The 22,786-nt window shown below is 34.7% G+C and overlaps 1 protein-coding gene across 1 annotated transcript; it reads left to right on the forward strand.

Moving 5' to 3' along the window:
- The first annotated feature begins 1,681 nt into the window (after window positions 1-1,681).
- LOC129882215 (pentatricopeptide repeat-containing protein At3g53700, chloroplastic) lies at window positions 1,682-4,477 on the forward strand. The gene has a single exon (XM_055956413.1). The coding sequence runs from the start codon at window positions 1,825-1,827 to the stop codon at window positions 4,132-4,134; it is 2,310 nt and encodes a 769-aa protein (XP_055812388.1). The 5' UTR covers window positions 1,682-1,824; the 3' UTR covers window positions 4,135-4,477.
- Window positions 4,478-22,786: the final 18,309 nt, after the last annotated feature.

Here is a 22,786-nt window from a genome sequence, read left to right on the forward strand (position 1 = left end):
GAAAATCCCAAAAGGATTAAAATTGCCTAAAGCATGTAATAAATCTCGGAAGATGTACTCAATAAAACTGCAAAGATCATTATATGGTCTGAAACAATCAGGGCGCATGTGGTATAATCGCCTAAGTGAGTATTTAATAAATGAAGGCTATATTAATGATGTTATTTGTCCATGTGTTTTTATTAAGAAAACGGAATCAGAGTTTGTTATACTTGCCGTTTATATTGATGACATAAATCTCATTGAAACCCCCGAAGAGGTCCAAAAGACAATTGAATATCTAAAGAAAGAATTTGAAATGAAAGACCTTGGAAAGACAAAACTTTGTCTAGGTCTGCAAATTGAACATCTAGCAGACGGAGTTTTTGTCCATCAATCTGCCTACACTGAGAAAATCTTAAAAAGATTTTACATGGACAAAGTACATCCATTAAGTACTCCAATGGTTGTTCGATCACTTGAAGTGGAAAAAGATCAATTTCGACCTCCAGAAGAGGATGAAGAAATTCTTAGTCCTGAAGTACCATATCTTAGTGCTATTGGCGCACTTATGTATCTTGCTAACGCAACTAGACCTGATATAATATTTTCTGTTAATTTGCTAGCAAGGTATAGTTCATCCCCAACGCGAAGGCATTGGAACAGTATCAAACATATTTTGCGATACCTGAAGGGTACTATTGATATGTGTTTGTTTTATACTAACAAAGGTTACGCAGGCCTTATTGGTTATGCAGATGCAGGTTATTTATCAGACCCATATAAAGCCCGATCTCAGACAGGCTATCTGTTTACACACGGAGAAACTGCTATATCATGTCGATCTACAAAGCAGTGTATAGTTGCTACTTCTTCAAATCATGCTCAAATAATAGCAATTTATAAAGCAAGTAGAGAATATGTGTGGTTGAGATCGATGATATAGTTCATCAAAGAAATATGTGGCCTTGAAAATGATGTTAAAATACCCACAATTATATTTGAAGACAATGTCGCGTGCATATCTCAATTAAAAGGTGGCTTCATAAAAAGAGATAGAACGAAACATATTTCACCAAAATTATTCTTCACACATGATCTTCAGAAGAATGGTGATACTGATGTACAACAAGTTCATTCAAGTGATAATCTTGCGGATTTATTCACAAAGGCATTACCAACATCAATTTTTGAGAAATTAAGATATAAGGTTGGAATGCGTCGTTTTCAAAATATCAAATGAAGTTTTCATCAGGGGGAATAAAATACGCGCTGCACTCTTTTTCCCTTAACCATGGTTTTGTCCCACTGGGTTTTCCTGATAAGGTTTTTAATGAGACAACAATCAAGGCGTATTATCAGATATGTAGACACAACATCTATGGATATTGAAAATAACTATGTATATTATTTCTTATAGAATTTTTAGGAAGAAACATTATAAATGAACATCCAAAGGGGAGTATTATGTATGGATGTTCTCTTCCATGTGGGACCCATCCATTTGGAAGATAAGTGGACAAACCACTTGAGCAAATTGCCCACAGCATTATATTTTCTCTGTCTATAAATTGAGAGATTTGACCATTGAAAAAGTACACACACGGAAATATACATAAGGCATTTCACTCCTCTATTGGCTCTTTGTTCTCTCTAATTCTTTCTGTTTTATTTCGATAGATTTAGTTTATTTTACAACGGTATAATCCTTATTAAAAGTAACCTTTTGAAAAGAAAGAGTTTACTGTTATCCTCTTAGCATCTTTAGTTAAAGCCTCTCGTCTTCTTCATTGAGCTTTTCTTGAATTTAGTCCACGCATGCTACCTGTTTGTTGAATTGCTTCAATGGCTTTCTCTTCCCCTTCCTTCCTCAAATGCCATCCATGGACTCAATCTCAAAATCCACCAAACCCCTTTTCATTACCCCCTCCATTTCATCCTCCTAAACCCATTTCTCTCCCATTTTCATCTCGCCACGTGCGTGTTTCTTCAGTTTCTTCAACTGTTTTACCTTCTAAAGCAAAAGAACTCTTGGAAGATTTCACTCCAAAGCAATTTCTCGACACCCTTCGTCAAGAAAATGATGAAACTTCAGCTTTTCATCTCTTTAAATGGGCTTCTAAGCAACCCCATTTTACACCCACTTTGTCTATATACGAGGAGATTCTTAGGAAGCTTGGAAATGTGGGATCTTTTGATTTAATGAAGGGGGTTTTGGATGATATGAAGAAATTGAAGGTTGAATTAGTTGAAGGTACTTTCTTTATTTTTATTGAAAGTTATGCAAAATTTGTGTTATATAATGAAGCTATTAAGGTTCTTGATATGATGTGGAATGAGTTTGGTGTAAAGCCTGGTATTTTTAGTTATAATTCGTTGTTGAATGTTCTTGTTGATGGGAATAAGTTGAAATTTGTTGAACATGTGCATAGTAGAATGTTGGATGAAGGTGTAAAGGCGGATGTATCGACTTTTAATATATTGATAAAAGCTTTATGTAAGACACATCAAATTAGGCCTGCTATTTTGATGATGGAGGAAATGCCTGTGCACGGTTTGGTACCGGATGAAAGGACTTTTACGACGATAATGCAAGGTTATATCGAGGAAGGGAATTTAGATGGTGCATTGAGAATTAGGGATCAAATGGTGTCAGCTAAATGTCTTGCAAGTAATATTACTGTTAACCTTTTGATTCATGGGTACTGTAAAGAAGGAAGGATTGATGAAGCTCTAAACTTTGTTCAAGATATGTGTAGTCGAGGGTTTTCTCCGGACAAATTTACGTTCAACACTTTGATAAACGGTTTATGCAAAGCAGGGCATGCTGTCCAAGCCTTGGATATTTTGGATTTAATGTTGCAGGATGGGTTTGATCCTGATGTATATACGTATAATATTTTGATTTCTGGACTTTGTGAAGTTGGTGAAGTCCAAGAAGCTATTGAACTTCTCAATCAGATGCTTGTAAGGGACTGTACACCTAATACAGTCACTTATAACACCATTATTAGCGCTTTGTGCAAGGAGAATCAAGTCCAAGAAGCTACGGAGTTTGTTCGTGTTCTTACGAGCAAGGGATTCTTACCTGATGTTTGCACTTTCAATTCTCTCATACAAGGTCTTTGCTTCACCGGCAATTTCAATGTTGCAATGGAAATGTTTGAAGAAATGAAGAACAAAGGTTGCCAGCCAGACGAATTCACGTATAATATCCTAATTGATTGTCTCTGTGCCAAAAGGAGAATAGTTGAAGCTATGAACCTACTCAAAGATATGGAATCGAGTGGCTGTGCAAGAAGTGTGATAACATACAATACTTTGATAGATGGCTTCTGCAAAGATAAGAAAATTGAAGAAGCAGAAGAGATCTTCGACCAGATGGAGCTACAAGGGGTTTCTAGAAACCTGGTCACGTATAACACACTGATTGATGGTCTTTGTAAGAGTAAGAGAGTAGAAGATGCTGCTCAGCTTATGGACCAGATGATACTGGAAGGACTAAAGCCTGACAAATTCACGTACAATTCCATTCTCGCTCATTTCTGCAGAGCAGGTGATATAAAAAAGGCAGCAGACATTGTTCAAACAATGACATCAAATGGCTGTGAACCAGACATCGTTACGTATGGGACCTTAATACAGGGACTATGTAAAGCAGGTAGGGTTGAGATTGCAAGCAAGCTCCTCAGGAGTATTCAAATGAAAGGAATGACTTTGACCCCTCAGGCCTATAATCCTGTAATTCAAGCAATCTTCAGACGGAGGAGAACTAATGAAGCTGTAAGACTCTTCAGAGAAATGCAGGAAACGGCTAATCCTCCTGATGCTTTATCTTATAAGATTGTTTTCCGTGGTCTCTCTTCTGGTGGTGGACCAATTCAAGAAGCTGTTGATTTTTCTGTTGAGATGATGGAAAAAGGACACATACCTGAATTCTCCTCATTCTACAATCTGGCTGAAGGACTGTATTCTTTGTCGAGGGAGGAGACGCTAGTTCAGCTTGTTGGCATGATCATGAAGAAAGCAAACTTCTCAGACAGTGAAGTTACTATGATTAAAGGTTTCCTGAAAATCCGGAAATTCCAAGATGCACTGGCTACTCTTGGCAGTGTCCTAAATAGCAGAAACCCAAAAAGGACATACTGGGGATAAAGAAATTATCCAAAGTAGAGGTCCCACAAACTAAGGAATCAAACTGTATCAGTTGCTTGCTATGATAGTAATCAGTGTCTAAATTTGTCCACTCAGTTTGATAATGGTTTCCTATTTTGGCCATCTCCAAAATAATCTCTTTAATGAGTTACAACCCAAAGAATGTGGACATTTCCCAGCTTCATACAGTTCTAGAATACAGTTCTCTAGAAGGCTTAAGTAATGTATTCATATATTGTTGCTGATCTCTGCTCTTAGATACATGCCACATAGAATTCTAACTGTATCAAAGCCATCTTACTAAGTTAATGTCTGAAATATTGGTTTCTCTTGATCAGCTTGATACAGACCATGTACATGTTATTTGCTGCTTTAAAGTTTCTGAAGCTGTCTCTCAATTAAATTGTTGGTCATCCACCTTTGACCTGTGAGACTAATGTTTTCAGTTACATTTATCTGTGCACACCATTTTCCTTTTCAGCACTGTAAGCTCGCTCCAATAAGCCTCGTGTTCCCTTTTCTTATAATACATGAAAATGTCTATGCAAGAAATGCCAAAATCATTGGGATAAAGAAGAACTTGATATAGGGGTTAGGCGGGTAGCTATTAGCTGCTAATTTGACTGAAAACTAAACATAGTAGAATCATCGTAGTTAATATAAGTTCTTGTATGGATCCACTTAACCTGAAAATTTTGTGTACGAACTATGAAGCACACGCATACTGGAGGACATAATCAACAACCTCAAGGTTCTCATTTTCCACCTCCAGTTTAATGAAGGACGAGGGTAAAGTTAGGTAGCTTGGGAAAAAATCCTGCATGATTGCAAGCATGTTTTCTCGGTATTCATGAATATCAATTCAATTAAAGTTAGCTTGGATGAATGCATTGAGCCCTAACTCAGGTATGTCTTGTTCTTCTGATTTATGTTGGTTCGTTTGTTTCAATCATATTATCGTCAGGTCCGCTGATCATTTTATTTAGTTGCAGATTCATTAACACTAGCTTGTTTCCTTTGACAAGTTGGTAGCTTTTAGCTCCAAGTGGCTATGTTTTCCTAAAGGCCAAAGTCAGTCTTTCACGAGTCCTTGGATCATTCTGACCATGTTGTGCTTCACCTCAGTTGTCTGAGACATCAATAGGGTGCATTATCTTGGTATAGGAATCATATTGCTCTTGGCTGCTCACAAAGGTGAATAAGCGACTATAGGGAAGTGTGTGCAAATGATGTTGCTTCATTGATTTATGATTGTTAACTCTGAAGTATATTAATGAGGTCTGCTGATCAGAAATATGCCCCCACGATTTCCTTTATTGCTGCATTGTGCTGAAATATTTGAGGTACGGACTTCTTCTCTCAGATATGGTTGGGAATATGAACGCCTTCCAAGTTCAAAGTCTTTTGCACGGCGTAGTCATAAGCTGTAGTCAACAGCTTCTTTCACAATGTTAGTTATATCAGAGAATATATGTCCTGTCCCTCAATATCACCCAAATGCATGAATATGGGATTAGAGATACACATTGGATGTTTGAATCAGTAATATGTTTCGACTTGAAGCAGTAACATTGTGTAGATATATTATATTAAAATCCTAGCTACAAGACTTGGTGTAAGTTCATCTACTTCAGCAAGCAGGATTACCTATGATTTGTTGCTTGGACACTTGACAAAATGCCCTGTGCATTAGTCGAGGTGCGTTCAAGCTGATCGTCAATATAAAAAGATATCATTTGTTGCCTCTTTGAACATCTAAAGAGCAGTTAAATAGAACTAGCATCAAGCATAAAGTTTATATGTTTGACTGTGTAGTGGCCTAGGGTAGATTCTCTTTGTAATGATGCCAAACAGCCAAAATTTTAACTAAAGAGACCAAAAAGTTCTAAATTTGAGCTTTTGGTGTGCCTTCTTTGTCAAATCTTTTCAAATAAACAGTATACTTCAAAAAGACGTATTTTCATTTGCTGCTATATTTTCCTTTCATATTTGATTTTGATACGGTTAATGTGAACCGAAGTGTATCGGAAACCTCTCTAACTTCACAAGGTAAAGGTAAGATTGCATACACACTACATTCTCCAAACTTCATTTGTGAGATTACACGAAGTACATTGTTATAATTCATGTCTCAGCTTAAAAATTAATGATACCCTTTTACAAATCTTAATAAGTTTTTGTTGCATCAATCTTGCAGATATTTTGTATTCGATGCTGTAATAAGTTAGTAATTAAAAAAATGATGGATTTTTGGCACCTTTTAAATTTTACTTTCCACGTGACATGTTTATGATCACTAGATTAAAGAATAATTAAGTACATTCTATATAGGCATAATACATAAACATGGCCCTTAACTTGGTTTTAACTGGCAACTATGATCTCTAACGTATCGGTGCACAAGTAGGCACTATAACTATCCAAAACTTGAACAAATAGACACATTCGTCCTACATAGTATCCTATATGGCAATTTTGCGTTCTACGTATATTGTGTCACGTAGAATGTGTGTTTAATTGTTCAATTTTATTTAAGTTTAAATGTCTATTTGTGCACACCCAAAGTTGGAGGGCATAAATGTGAACCGAGGCCAAGTTAAAAGACATTTATGTATTATACCTTCTATATATCTTTAGTTTAAGATAGATGATTCAAAAGTTTTTTTTATTTTCTTAAATTTTGTGTCAAATGAAAATCAGACAAACAAATTAAAATAGAAAGAAGTTACCTAATTCATCTTGGAAAACACAACTTAGTATGTATTTGGGTCTTCCTATCAAGAGCAGTACTTTTTTGAGAGTAGTTTGCTTGGTAAACTTTTCCAACCAATATATAACTAATGCAAGTATATTTGGTATTTACTATTTATTAGTAATACATGGAAGACAGAACTTATCGGCAGACACTTAAAGTTAGCATAATTTTTTATTTAGACACATTAAGTAAGTTTTGTATATTATAAAAACCCATCACATACTTTTATTGTATCGTTTTGACACTTTTTTTATATTTTTAGACCTAGTTTTTGCGCGTATTGCTAAAGGCCTTCTATGTGAAAAAATAAAGGAATAAATGTATGGCACGTGGAAATTTTATTTTATTTTTTAAAAAATGACTTTTACTTTCTTTTTCAAGATTGATATGGATATATCAACAAGATTAGAAGAGAAACTAGGCATACCATTCTTTCTCTCTCTCTTTGGAGAAAGGCAAGAGAAAATTACCAAGCTCAATAATATGTATTTTGTATTAGTATTAAATTATGGATAAAGATGTAAATTGGATTTTCAAGAAAAAAAGAAGGAACGGAATGCAACCCAATTAAATTTTGTAGGTTTTTCAAAAATTTGTGTGGCGATGGAAGGTGGCAAACAAAAAGAGTGAGAAAGACGAGGAAGGACAAAAACGCAATGCATGGGATTTTAATGCATACATTAGTATGATTAAAGACATGATTACCCCTCAAGATTGTTTCCACATCCTTTTCATCATATTTGTAGATAATATTTTTGTAAACAGTTTTTTTTTTAAAAATAGCGTAATTTACATAAATTCATAACGTTAAGAGTTAATTACATATTTTCTTACTCTTTTTTAAATTACAAAATTTCTTAAATTTTATAAATTTTGGTTACATTAACAAACATCCGGATACATATGGGAGAGATGTATTCGAGAGGGAAGGGATGTATCAGAGAGGGGATATGACATCCGAATACATAGGGGAGGGATGTATCCGAGAGGGGATTTTTGAAATTTATTTTTACAATGAATGTTATTTTTAATACAACAATCAAAATTGTATAAGAAATAATCTGAGCATGTCAAGAACTGATTCAATCATAACTAATATTAATATTACTAATGTCAATATTATTAACACATATTCAACATTATTCTTATACACCATATCAAACGACCCCTTAATAAGTAAAACACTAGGCTACTTGGTTTAGAAACAAAATATGGAGAGATTGTAATGCATATATATACTTTTAATCATGTATTTTGAATTGTCATATTAAAAAATAAATATATAGTGTATAATATACGTTTGTTGTAAATAAATATAAGGTTTGATGAGAGCTACAAGGGTAATTTTGATATTTTGAATGCTTTATCTATATATAATATTTAAGAGAAAATTACAACATATGAATATTGGGATATGTTGCACAAGTGGATATTCCATCTCCACTTTTTATTTCCATTAACTATTGTCCCCCAACTTCATTCCCCACTTTTTTTACGTTTTCCTACTTTGCACTGGCTATAAATAGCCATTAGTGTTGTGCAAATGAATACACGCTGAAATTCTTTCCATTTTCTCTTTATTTTACTATCTTTTCTTATTATTAATTTGTTAAATTAGTTTATTTTATAACACATTATCAGTATGAGCCTTCATCACTTTGAGCTATTTTAAAAAGGTAACAAAAGGATAAGAATTTTATTTTATTAAAATATCGAATATCTCTAAACTTGAATTTGTTGTTCTTGATATATCTGAAAAAGGCTACTCATCATGAGCACTAGATGCTGAAATACACCTACAATCGATGGGTTTGACAGACATCATCAAAGATTACAATAAGGTATCTAGTCAAATACTGTGCCAAAGCCATGATATTTTTCCGTCACGATCTTAAAGAGGGTTAAAATTACAGTATCTTACATTAAAAGACTCTTTTAAACTGTGAAAGAATCTAAAAGAAAGATATGACCACTTGAAGTTGGTCATCATTCCACAGGTACGTCATGATTGGTTCAATCTAAGATTAATGTAAAAATATAACTGAATATAATTCTGTTTTGTTTAGAATTATAGCACAGTTAAATTTATGCGGAGAAGAAATCACTGAGCAAGACAAACTTGCAAAAACATACTCCACATTTTCACCCGCGAATATGCTCCTACAGCAGCAATATCGCGAAAAAGGTTTTAAAAAATATTGTGAATTACTTTCTCACCTTCTTATTATTGTACATCAAAACGAACTATTAATGAAAAATCATGATAGTTGGACCATTGGTTCTTTGCCACTCCCTAAAGTGAATCAGGCAAATTATAACCAACGAGAAAGAGGTCATGATTCCAGTCATGATCATTGTCGAAGAAGAAACTATAATCATGATGCTCGACTAACACCGAGAAATGATCAGCAATATAAAAAGAAGAGTGAAAAGCAAAAGTTATACCAAAAAAAAATCAGAAAGTGTATGTCATAGATGTGAAGGTATGAGGCACTAGTCACGTACCTGTCGGTCATCAAAAATGTCTAGTTCATCTATATCAGGCATCCTTGAAGAGGGTAGAGAATAATCCAAAGACAAATTTTATCTCTGAAGATAATATTGAGCCTATGCATTTGAATGTAACTAATTTCTTCAATTTTTCATAAGTAAAATATGAATATTGATAAACCTGATAATATTTAAATAATTTTCTTTTTATTTGTCTTTACTAAATCACATGTTTATATTTTTCTAATTCATGTAAATAAATAAAATTTGTATAATGAGCCATATTTTAATTATAATATTTTTTTTATTTCTTTTTAAAGAAAAATATGGATATGTCTCAAATTTTGTTTGGATCAATGATCAATTACGATGATATTTGTGTAATTGATAGTGGAACGACTCATGCCATTTTTAAAGACGAGAAATATTTCTGGTAATTCAAAAATTATTGAAGGCTTTGAAAGAGCTATTATATTTTTGCTTAAGAGACAAAGATTGTTATAGAAGATTGATTGTTCTCTTCTAAATCCCAAAAACTTGTTAAGTTTTAAAGATATCCACTGAAATAGATATCATGTTGAGACACTAAATAAAATGAATACTGAATCCCTTGGTATAACCAAGAGTTCTCAAACCAGAAATATATTTTGGAAAAATTACCAACTTTGTCGTCTGGCCTATATTATGCAAAAATTAGCTTAATTGAAGCACATTTGGTCGTAAATCAGAAGTTTACTGATCTAAATACATTTGTACAATGGCATGATCGAATAGATCATCCTGGATAGGGTTGTTCAAAACTGTCCGCTACCGATAACCCAACCACAAAATTGGCTTATTGGTTTATTGGTATTGGGTTATCGGATTAGCGGTTGAGGAATGGATTTAAATTTTATAATTAACGGCTTATCGGTGTGGGAGACGGATTACTCAATTTTGTTATAAGGTAAATCGTTAATCAGTTAAGAAATTATTATATTTTAATATATTTTATCCCTAAATATATAAAATAGGGTACTTTACCTAAATCCCATAGTGAAAAAGTTCAATTACAACTTATCCCTACTTTTTCTTAAATTACCCGATTTCCCTGATTTTTCTTAGATTTCTGATACATTAGTGATTTTTCTGATACATCACATTTTGTGTACATAATAATTAATGTTGTTGATTTATTTATGGAAAGGTAACTTAAATCAAGTTAAGTTTCCTTCTTTCAATCAATTACTTAGCTAAATAAGAGAATTAACCCATACAAAGCGTAACAGTTATGAGGGACTTAAAAAAATTTAAAAACAGAGCATAGGATTATTGGCGGAATGGCGGCGGAGGTGACTGTCTCGCCGATGAAAGACGATGAAGAAGAATCCTATTTAATTTCTCCTTCCGATGCTTGGATATATAACTGAATGGAGAACAAAAGCTCCTGCTTAATGCTTATCTCTGCTGCAGCTTCACATTTAATGAGTGTTGGGTCACGTTTCCTGAAATTCAAAAAACAGAGCATAGGAGTTTGATACATTAGAATATATATGATACAAAAGTGACCTTATGTATCAGAAAAATTTATGTATCAAGCATTAAATCTTATGTATCAGAAAAATTTATGTATCAAACATTAAACATTATGTATCAGAAAAAATTTTGTATCAAGCGTTAAACCTTATGTATCAGAAAAAATTATATATCAAGCGTTAAACCTTATGTATCAGAAAAATTTATGTATCAAGCATTAAACCTTATGTATCAGAAAAATTTATGTATCAAGCATTAAACCTTATGTATCAGAAAAAATTATGTATCAAGCATTAAACCTTATGTATCAGAAAAAATTATGTATCAAGCATTCAACCTTATGTATCAGAAAATTTTATGTATCAAGCATTAAACCTTATGTATCAGAAAAATTTATGTATCAAACATTAAACCTTATGTATCAGAAAAATCGTAAAAAGCTTAAGACCTTATGTGTCATGTACATAATAGCAAAAACCTTATTAGAACCTTATGTATCAACATATGAAATGTCTATCAACACTTAAAAATACAAGAAAAGAAATCTGATACATATAGACTATATTAGAAGCAGTAAAGCTTGATACATGAAAATCTGATACATAAACTTTCATCTTATATTTGAGTTTGATACATGAGAATAACTGATACATAATCATTCGACATATTCGACAGATTAATGGCTGATACATTGAAGATTGTTGTGTTAGTTTTCAACTGAATTGTGGTTGATACATAACATCTTGTATTGATATAGGTTGTAGATGTATCAGAAGCTGTAAAGTTTGATACATGAGAATCTGATAAATAAATTTTCATCTTAAATTCGAGTTTGATAAATGAGAATCTGATAAAAGTCTGTTAAATTGTTGAATAACCAAAAAAATATTTACTATTGGTGCAAAAATAAAATTGTACATTCTACTATTACAAAATTCAAAAAAAAACTACTCGACGTCAATCGGTTCTCCTTGACTAGGAGAGATGAAATCTCTCTAAAGTTTTTTTGGATCATCATTTTCGCTAACATAACCATCCTTGGCCATACTTCAGTCCCTGCATTACCATGAAAAATAATTAAATATAGTTTGAACTTGATACATTGTACATCTGATCTGATACATTAAAATATATGATACAAAAGTGACCTTATGTATCTAAAAATTTATGTATCAAGTATTAAACCTTGTGTATCAAAAAAATTTATGTATCAAGTATTAAATCTTATGTATCAGAAAAATTTATGTATCAAGCATTAAACCTTATGTATCAGAAAAATTTATGTATCAAGCATTAAACCTAATGTATCAGAAAAATTTATGTATCAAGCATTAAACCTTATGTATCAGAAAAAATTATGTATCAAGCATTAAACTATATGTATCAGAAAAATTTATGTATCAAGCATTAAACCTTATGTATCAGAAAAAATTATGTATCAAACATTAAACCTTATGTATCAGAAAAATTTATGTATCAAGTGTTATACCCCATTTTAACTCGAGGTCAAACGGTGTACAACGTATTGATGATTCCTAAATTATTTAATTTTAAGGAGTCGCCACCTAATTATTTTTAAGGTAAATTAGGATACCTAAATAATTAACTTATTTAATGCTAAAAATGATCTCCGATTAGTGATCTACTTAGCTTATGAGATTCTAGATAAGGGTTCTAGTTATCCTAAAGGGAAGGGGTTAGGCATCCTTCAAGATTCGTTAAAAACGATTACCGGCCAAACTTAGGTTTAGATTAAAACTAAAAAAAGTTGTTCAAAAGTTTTGAAAATGAAGCTTAGTAATTACATGGAAAAAGATTTTTTGAACTTGAAATTATTAGGCAAATATTGCTTATTGCATGAAATAAGTGCGTGTTTAAATGCGGTATTTTTTACTAATAATTTAGCCTTAAATAAAAATATAGGTTTCTTTTATTATGATGACTCATTTTAATTAAAAGTTCACAAATCTAAATATCTATATAATGTTAGTTATTGCATTAGTGAGAACATATTCACATTATAAAAGCAAATTTAACATGTAATGATAATAATAATAATACTAATAATAGTAGTAATAGTAATAATAGTAATAATAATACTAATGATAGTAATAATAATAACAACAATCATAATAACAATAATGCAACAATAATAATAACAATAATAATAGCCATAATAATAATAACAATGATAATAATAATAATAATAAAGTATAATAATAATAACGGTAGTAAAACAAAATATAATAATAATAATAATACGATAAATAATAATAATAATAATATGATAAATAATAAATATAATATGATAAATAATAATAATAATAACAGTAAATAACAACAACAATAATAATAAATACGATAATGATGATAATAATAATAACGATAATAACAATAGTAATAATAAAAATAATAATAATGATTATAACAATAATACCATAATAATAATAACAATAATAATAATAATAGCCATAAAAATAACAATGATAATAATAATAATAATAATAAAATATAATAATAACAATACTAACTGAAATAAAATATACTAATAATATTAATAATAAAAATAGTAAAATAAAAATATATATACTACTACTAATAATAATAATAATAATACTAATGATAATAAAATATACTAATAATAATGATGATAATAATAATAACGAAAATAATAATAATAATAATAATACTAACAATAAAAAATAAAAATACAATTATAACTACTAATAATATTAATAACGAAAATAACAATACTAATAATAACACAATAATAATAATAATAGTAATATTAATAATAATAGCAGTAAACAAAATGTACTAATAATAATGATAATAATAATTACGAAAATATTAATAATAGTAATAATAATAATAATAATGCTAACAGTAAATAAAATACTACTACTAATAATAATAATAATAAAAACGGTAATAATAAGAATATATACCACTAATAATAATAATAATAATAATAACAAAAATAATAATAACAATAACAATAATAGTAATAATAATAATAACAGAAAAATAAACATAATACTGCTTCTATTAATAATATTAATAATGAAAATAATAATATTAATATGAATAACGAAAATAATAATAATAATAATAATAATAATATTAATAATAATAATAGTAATACTAACAGAAAAATAAACATACTACTACTTCTATTAATAATATTGATAGCGAAAATAATAATAATAATAATAATAGTAATAACAGAAAATAAAATATACTAATAATAATAGCAATAATAATTAAAAATAATAATAATAACGACAATAATAATAATAATAATAACAATAGTAAAAATAATAATAAGGATATCGGCTCCATGTGAGGAAATGAAGATTACATTGAAACTCCATTTTTTGCTCCCGAAGTGTTCATGCAAACAAAAAGAGAGTGACGAAATTAGGGGGCTAGCATTTTTAGGATAATATTTAAGCATAATGACAACAAAAAAAACGAAGGAACATGAAATAAATATTACCTATTGCAGGGCAGTTTATGGATGTTTTCCCCGCAGACTTACCTGGCATGCCACCTGATAGAGATATAGATTTTTGTATCGACTTAGAGCCCAACACTCGCCCTATTTCCATTCCACCTTATAGAATGGCCCCAGCTGAGTTGAGGGAGTTGAAGGCCCAACTTCAGGAGTTGTTGGGTAAAGGGTTTATTAGACCGAGTGCCTCTCCTTGGGGTGCTCCAGTCTTATTTGTAAAGAAGAAGGATGGTAGCCTTCGTATGTGCATAGACTACAGGCAGCTGAACAAGGTGACTATTAAAAATAGGTATCCTCTTCCCCGCATTGATGACTTATTTGATCAGTTGGAGGGTGCTTGTGTTTTCTCAAAAATTGATTTGAGGTCTGGTTACCATCAGCTGAAAATACGGGCGACAGATGTACCAAAGACGGCTTTCCGAACCAGGTATGGTCACTATGAATTCTTAGTAATGTCTTTTGGGCTTACAAATGCGCCTGCTGCTTTCATGAGTCTGATGAATGGAATCTTTAAGCCATATTTGGACCTCTTTGTTATTGTTTTTATTGATGATATATTGATCTACTCAAAGAATCGAAAAGAAAATGAAGAGCATCTGAGAACTGTTCTGGGATTATTAAGGGAGAAGAAGTTATATTCCAAATTCTCTAAGTGTGAGTTCTGGCTTGATTCAGTGTCTTTCTTAGGGCACGTGGTTTCTAAAGATGGAGTGATGGTGGATCTCCAGAAGATTGAAGTAGTGAAAAGTTGGGCAAGGCCCACTAATGTCTCAGAGGTAAGGAGTTTTATTGGTTTGGCTAGCTACTACCGCCGGTTCATCAAGGGATTTGCTTCTATTGCTTCCCAGCTGACTAATCTGATCAAGCAGAAAGTTCCATTTGTATGGTCGGATGAGTGTGAAAAGAGCTTTCTGAAACTCAAGACCTTATTGACTACTACACCAATTCTTGCCCTACCAATAGAAGGTAAGAATTTCATTATTTATTGTGATGCATCATATTCTGGTTTAGGTGCAGTGCTAATGCAGGAGAAGAAGGTAATTGCCTATGCTTCAAGGCAATTGAAGGTGCATGAGCGTAATTACCCCACTCATGATTTAGAGTTGGCTGCAGTTGTATTTGCATTGAAGTAGTGGAGACATTATCTATATGGGATAAAATGTGAAGTGTATACAGATCATCGCAGTTTACAACATGTATTCACTCAGAAAAACTTGAACTTGAGGCAGAGGAGGTGGATGGAATTGCTAAAGGACTATGATATCACTATTCTTTATCATCCAGGAAAAGCTAATATAGTGGCTGATGCCTTGAGCAGAAAAGCAGGGAGCATGGGGAGTTTAGCTCATTTGCAGGTTTCCAGACGTCCATTGGCAAGAGAGGTTCAAACTCTGGCTAATGACTTTATGAGGCTGGAAGTAACTGAGAAGGGAGGATTTTTGGCCTGTGTGGAGGCAAGATCTTCTTTCCTTGACAAGATTAAAGAAAAGCAATTTGAGGATGAGAAGCTGAGTCGAATTCGTGATATGGTCTTGCGGAGAGAGGCCAAGGAAGCCTTGATCGATGAGGAAGGCATCTTGAGGATTAAGGGGCGGGTATGTGTGCCCCGTATTGATAATTTAATTCAGACTATTCTTGTAGAGGCTCATAGTTCGAGGTACTCTATACATCCTGGTGCAACCAAGATGTATCGCGATCTGAGACAGCATTATTGGTGGAACAGAATGAAGCGTGACATTGCTGATTTTGTTGCCCATTGTCCAAATTGTCAGCAGGTAAAATATGAACACCAAAGGCCTGGAGGGACACTTCAAAGAATGCTCATTCCTGAATGGAAGTGGGAAAGAATTGCAATGGATTTTGTGGTCGGACTTCCAAAGACATTAGGTAAGTTTGATTCGATATGGGTGATTGTTGATAGGTTAACTAAGTCTGCTCACTTCGTTCCAATCAAGGTGACTTATGATGCCGAGAAGTTAGCCAAACTATATATCCGCGAGATTGTTCGATTACATGGAGTTCCAGTTTCTATCATATCAGATAGAGGTACGCAATTCACTTCTAACTTTTGGAGAACCTTGCATGCCGAGTTAGGTACTAGATTGGATCTTAGTACTGCATTTCACCCTCAGACCGATGGGCAGTCTGAGAGGACAATTCAAGTGCTAGAGGATATGCTTCGTGCATGCGCGATAGATTTTGGTGGTCATTGGGATCAGTTTCTACCCCTGGCAGAGTTTTCGTATAATAATAGCTATCACTCGAGTATTGATATGGCTCCGTTTGAGGCATTGTATGGGAGGAGATGTAGGTCTCCTATTGGTTGGTTTGACGCGTTTGAGGTGAGACCTTGGGGAACTGATATTTTGAGGGAATCACTAGAGAAGGTGAAATTTATTCAGGAGAAGCTTCTAGCAGCTCAGAGTAGGCAGAAGGAGTATGCAGACCGAAAGGTCAGGGACATGGAGTTTATGGAGGGAGAACAAGTGTTGTTGAAGGTTTCACCCATGAAGGGTGTGGTGAGATTCGGTAAGCGAGGTAAGCTCAGTCCGAGGTATGTTGGGCCGTTTGAAGTTCTTAAGCGTGTTGGAGAGGTGGCCTATGAATTGGCTTTACCTCCAGGTTTGTCTGGAGTGCACCCAGTGTTTCATGTGTCTATGCTAAAGAAATATCATGGTGATGGAAACTATATTATTCGCTGGGATTCGGTCTTGCTTGATGAGAATTTGTCTTATGAGGAGGAACCTGTAGCTATTCTTGATAGGGAGGTCCGCAAGTTGAGATCAAGGGAGATTGCGTCTGTGAAGGTCCAGTGGAGGAATCGCCCTGTGGAGGAGTCCACTTGGGAGATTGAGACTGATATGCGTGAAAGATATCCACATTTGTTCGTCGAGTCAGGTACCCTTTTCAACCCTCGCTCTTTTTTTGACCGTTCGAGGACGAACGGTGGGTAAATTGGTATCTATTGTAATGACCCATTAGGTCGTTTTGAGTACTAGGGCTTTTATTCATAAAAGACTCATCCAATAAATTTTTAATGGGTATTTTCGACTATTCGAAAACTATAATTATTTAGTTGAAGGATAAATTTAAATAATTAATTTAATTAGTGGGATAAGTTGATAATTTATTTAATACTCTCTACCAATTATTAAAATAAGAGGATAGGGTTTATGAAGTGTAGTAAAAAAAACAGATTAGAAAAGAAAAGGAAAAGGAACTCGGCGCGGCGAACAAAAGAGAACAACGATCCAGAGCTATAAAGACTGCTCTGCACTGAAGGTATGTTAGATACATGATTTATTATTATTATATTATTAATTGAATAGTAAAGAAATTATCTTGCAATTGAATTGTCAAAACAAATAAAATACTGGGGTTAGTTAATGCATAATAGTGATAATAATGAAACTTAGGAAAGTAATAGTCAGAGATTATATAGTATTATATACATATAGGGACTTACAGGAAGCATAATGTTGAATTCTAGAGATTATATATTATTATATACATATAAGGACTTACGGGAAGCATAATGTTGAATTCTAATTAAAGTAGCTATTGGGAAATCATTAGTTCATGCCAATAAGATAATTGGAAAATCTTGCACCCATGTACATTTCACGTTAGGTAATTGGATCAAGCTGCAACCTGTTTTTCTTGTACAGTAACACTACGGCCAATTGTAAAACGTGGCTTCGGTTTTTATTTCCAAATAATTATTGCACTATAATTCAAGTTTTGGTGTATTGAGATAGATAATTAAATATTAGGTGTATTATATTACCTAAAAACCATTAAAGTTATGATATTGGAGGAATTATGACTTAACCCTACGCTTGATATTTAGAAAGTGATTATAGATTTGGGTGAGCTTTTGGGTCTAGGCTAGATGTATAATAATATGGGTGTCTACATACTCGTTTACTTATGAATATTGCATACTTGATAGATTGGGAACATTCTAAGGCATCGAAGAAAGGGAAATCACCATTGACTTAGCTTGCTTGACTTCGGTTCTTCGGTTGAGGTAGGTTATGGTTTTTATTCTACATCATAGATAGACTCTTAATAGTGATTGATATTCATGGAGTAATATGTGTGAAGTTTACTATGCATTTAATTGTTGTGGTTTGGATGGTTGATATGTTATTGTGATTGGTCTAAAATCCCGAGGCCATGAAATCCATAATCTTGAACTTGCCCTATCAAAAATGATGACTTGAATAAAGAAGGTTTAATAAAATATTGTTAATGAAGTGGAATGTAATCATGAAGAATGATAAATTAAATATATTTGGATCGGGTGTCACGTTCCGACACGATATATTTGGATCGGGTGTCACGTTCCGACACGATATATTTGGATCGGTTGTCACGTTCCGACACGGTATATTTGCATCGGGTGTCACGTTCCGACACGGTAATATTAAAGGAAAACAAATTAACATGACTTAATACTACCCAATCTCCAATAACTCATTATCCAAAAGAGTGTGATGTGAAGGCTTGAGTCCTCAGATGTGATCTTGATCTTGTTGATTGGTTATGAAATTGTTCATTGTGTTGTCACTTGATCTTGTTGGTTGCCACCTGTTAAGTGCTATGGTTGATTTTCCGCTATTATTTATTGCATATTGATTCCTATTTTGAGTCGGCCGATGATACCTACTCAGTACATATTGCCCTGTACTGACCCCTACGTATATTTTTCTTTGTTTTATTTTGTGGAGTACAGCGAGTCTTCCATCGGCTTCGACTCGACCTCAACTCTAGTTAGTCTCCAATTCAGAAGTCTTCAGGGTGAGCTATCCTTCTAGCTCGTGATGGAATTTCTCGATTATGGCATGGTGTCTTTAGTTTTCGGACACATTTGGTTATTTATTTATTCTGGTGTTTTATATTTCCAGACTTAGATTTAGAATTTAGATGTCCTTAATGTGATGACTTTCAGATTTTGGGGAACATCAAGTAATAGAGTTTAGTGGCTTTTGTTATTTCTGACTTTAATAAGATTGAGCTTCGGTAGTGTTATCGTGATTTATAAGTTGAATCGTTGATCTAAGTTGGGGTTTGTATCATTGATTCTTCCACCTAGGAGGTTAAGTGTGGGTGCCACTCACGACCCATTTTGGGTCGTGACAAATTTGGTATCAGAGCTTTAGGTTCATTGATCTCATCTCACAAGGACAGGTCTAGTAGAGTCTTGCGGAACGGTACGGGGACGCCTTTACTTTTCTTCAAGAGGCTACAGGACTTTAGGAAAACTCCATTCTTTCTTTCTTTCGTGCTATTACTTGAATCCAATTGGTATTTAGGTGATACAAATTGGTATCTGACCTTCTCTACTTTTCTTTCGCAGATGGTTAGAACTAGAGCAACAAGAGCACCTGAGCCAGCCGTTGGGGCTGTAGGCAGAGGAAGAGTAGCAACGAGAGGCCGTGGTAGAGGTCGCGGAAGAAAGCCCACCAGGGGCAGGGTCCAAACAGCTGGGCCAGCCAGGGAAAGAGCAGCGAGCCCTCCACTGGCTGATGAGGTAGTTAGAGATGATGTTGGGGTGGAGGAGGAGCAAGTTCATGAGAGAGAAGCACCACCCCAGCCTACTCCAGAGATGATCCACCAGGTTCTCACCTATCTTAGTGGGTTATCCGATCAGGGACAAGCTCCCCCAGCACCTCATATTCCAGGAGTTCAACATGCAGCTGTTATGGCTCCCCGCATAACTGCGTCTTTGGGAACAAACATGTTTCCTCAATTGACTACAGGGCCGGTAATGACAAGTGACCAGCATGATCTCTTTGTTAAGTTCTTGAAGTTGAAACCCCCAGTCTTCAGGGGTACTGAATCTGAGGATGCCTATGATTTCCTTGTTGATTGTCATGAGCTGCTTCATAAAATGGATATAGTAGAGCGATTTGGTGTTGAGTTTGTGACATACCAGTTTCAAGGAGACGCCAAAATGTGGTGGCGGTCTCACGTGGAGTGCCGACCAGCAGAGGCACCACCTATGACCTGGGCAACCTTTTCTGATTATTTTATGGAGAAGTATATTCCCCGGACCTTAAGGGACAGGAGGAGAGACGAGTTCCTGAATATAGAGCAGGGGAGGATGTTTGTTGCCGCTTATGAGGCCAAGTTTCGTGCCTTAGCCAGATATGCTACTCAGCTTTGCTTCAGTCCAGAGGAGCGAATTCGCCGCTTTGTGAAGGGATTGAGGTCAGATTTGCGAATTCCAGCTTTACAGGTTGCTACTTCAGGAAAATCCATTCAGGAAGTGGTTGATTTTGTGATAGAGGTAGAGGGGGTGAAGCCAGATAACTTCACTAAAGAGACAACATTCAAGAAGTTTCGTAAAGGAGGTGAGTTTAGTGGTTCTTGCTCCAGAGGGCAAAGTTCTGGAGATTATTCAATCCGTCCTATTCAGTCTTCATTGCAGGTTTCAGATGGAGGTCCGTTAAAGACTAGTCAGCCTTTTTCTAACTTTGGGGGTTATCTTCAGTCTTCTTCGTCTTCACAAAGACCCACTCTTGACCCTAAGACTTGTTACGGATGTGGTGAGCCTGGACATATCAGAAAATATTGTCCAAGGCAGAGTCAGGCTTGGCATGATCAGGGTTATAGAGTCCCAGCAGTTAGAGGTGGAGGCGACGGCTATGGTAGGGGCCGTCATTCTGGAGGACATGGTGGCCAAGGTCGTGGTGGTCGCCAGTCCGGCCGGGGTGTCGGGCAGGTTGGAACTACTGGAGTACAGCCCGGTAAGGGACATAGTCAGACAGGTGACAAAGCCCATTGTTATGCCTTCCCTAGGAGATCAGAGGCAGAGGCATCCGATGCTGTTATCACAGGTACTCTTCTGGTCTGCGATAACTTGGCTTTCGTATTGTTTGATCCTGGATCTACATTTTCTTATGTATCTCCCGCATTTGCTGATGGACTTGATTTATATTGTGACTTACTTGACATGCCTATTCGTGTTTCTACACCTGTTGGTGAGTCTGTGCTAGTTGAGAAAGTGTATAGGTCTTGTCTTGTGACTTTTGTGGGAAGCAGAACTTATGCAGATTTAATTATTCTGGAGATGGTTGACTTTGATGTAATCTTGGGTATGACTTGGCTCTCTCCAAATTTTGCTATCTTAGACTGCAATGCTAAGACTGTGACATTAGCCAAGCCTGGGATGGATCAGTTGGTGTGGGAGGGTGACTATATTTCCACCCCAGTTCAGATTATTTCTTTTCTTCGTGCCAAGAGGTTGGTGAGTAAGGGTTGTTTAGCCTTCCTAGCACATCTTAGGGACGATAATTCTAAAGTGCCGACGATTGAATCTATCACTATAGTTTGTGAGTTTATGGATGTTTTCCCCGCGGACTTACCTGGCATGCCACCTGATAGAGATATAGATTTTTGTATCGACTTAGAGCCCAACACTCGCCCTATTTCCATTCCACCTTATAGAATGGCCCAGCTGAGTTGAGGGAGTTGAAGGCCCAACTTCAGGAGTTGTTGGGTAAAGGGTTTATTAGACCGAGTGCCTCTCCTTGGGGTGCTCCAGTCTTATTTGTAAAGAAGAAGGATGGTAGCCTTCGTATGTGCATAGACTACAGGCAGCTGAACAAGGTGACTATTAAAAATAGGTATCCTCTTCCCCGCATTGATGACTTATTTGATCAGTTGGAGGGTGCTTGTGTTTTCTCAAAAATTGATTTGAGGTCTGGTTACCATCAGCTGAAAATACGGGCGACAGATGTACCAAAGACGGCTTTCCGAACCAGGTATGGTCACTATGAATTCTTAGTAATATCTTTTGGGCTTACAAATGCGCCTGCTGCTTTCATGAGTCTGATGAATGGAATCTTTAAGCCATATTTGGACCTCTTTGTTATTGTTTTTATTGATGATATATTGATCTACTCAAAGAATCGAAAAGAAAATGAAGAGCATCTGAGAACTGTTCTGGGATTATTAAGGGAGAAGAAGTTATATTCCAAATTCTCTAAGTGTGAGTTCTGGCTTGATTCAGTGTCTTTCTTAGGGCACGTGGTTTCTAAAGATGGAGTGATGGTGGATCTCCAGAAGATTGAAGTAGTGAAAAGTTGGGCAAGGCCCACTAATGTCTCAGAGGTAAGGAGTTTTATTGGTTTGGCTAGCTACTACCGCCGGTTCATCAAGGGATTTGCTTCTATTGCTTCCCAGCTGACTAATCTGATCAAGCAGAAAGTTCCATTTGTATGGTCGGATGAGTGTGAAAAGAGCTTTCTGAAACTCAAGACCTTATTGACTACTACACCAATTCTTGCCCTACCAATAGAAGGTAAGAATTTCATTATTTATTGTGATGCATCATATTCTGGTTTAGGTGCAGTGCTAATGCAGGAGAA

Source organism: Solanum dulcamara, chromosome 3 (genome assembly GCF_947179165.1).
Source record: "Solanum dulcamara chromosome 3, daSolDulc1.2, whole genome shotgun sequence".
In the NCBI taxonomy this organism is placed as follows: domain Eukaryota; kingdom Viridiplantae; phylum Streptophyta; class Magnoliopsida; order Solanales; family Solanaceae; genus Solanum; species Solanum dulcamara.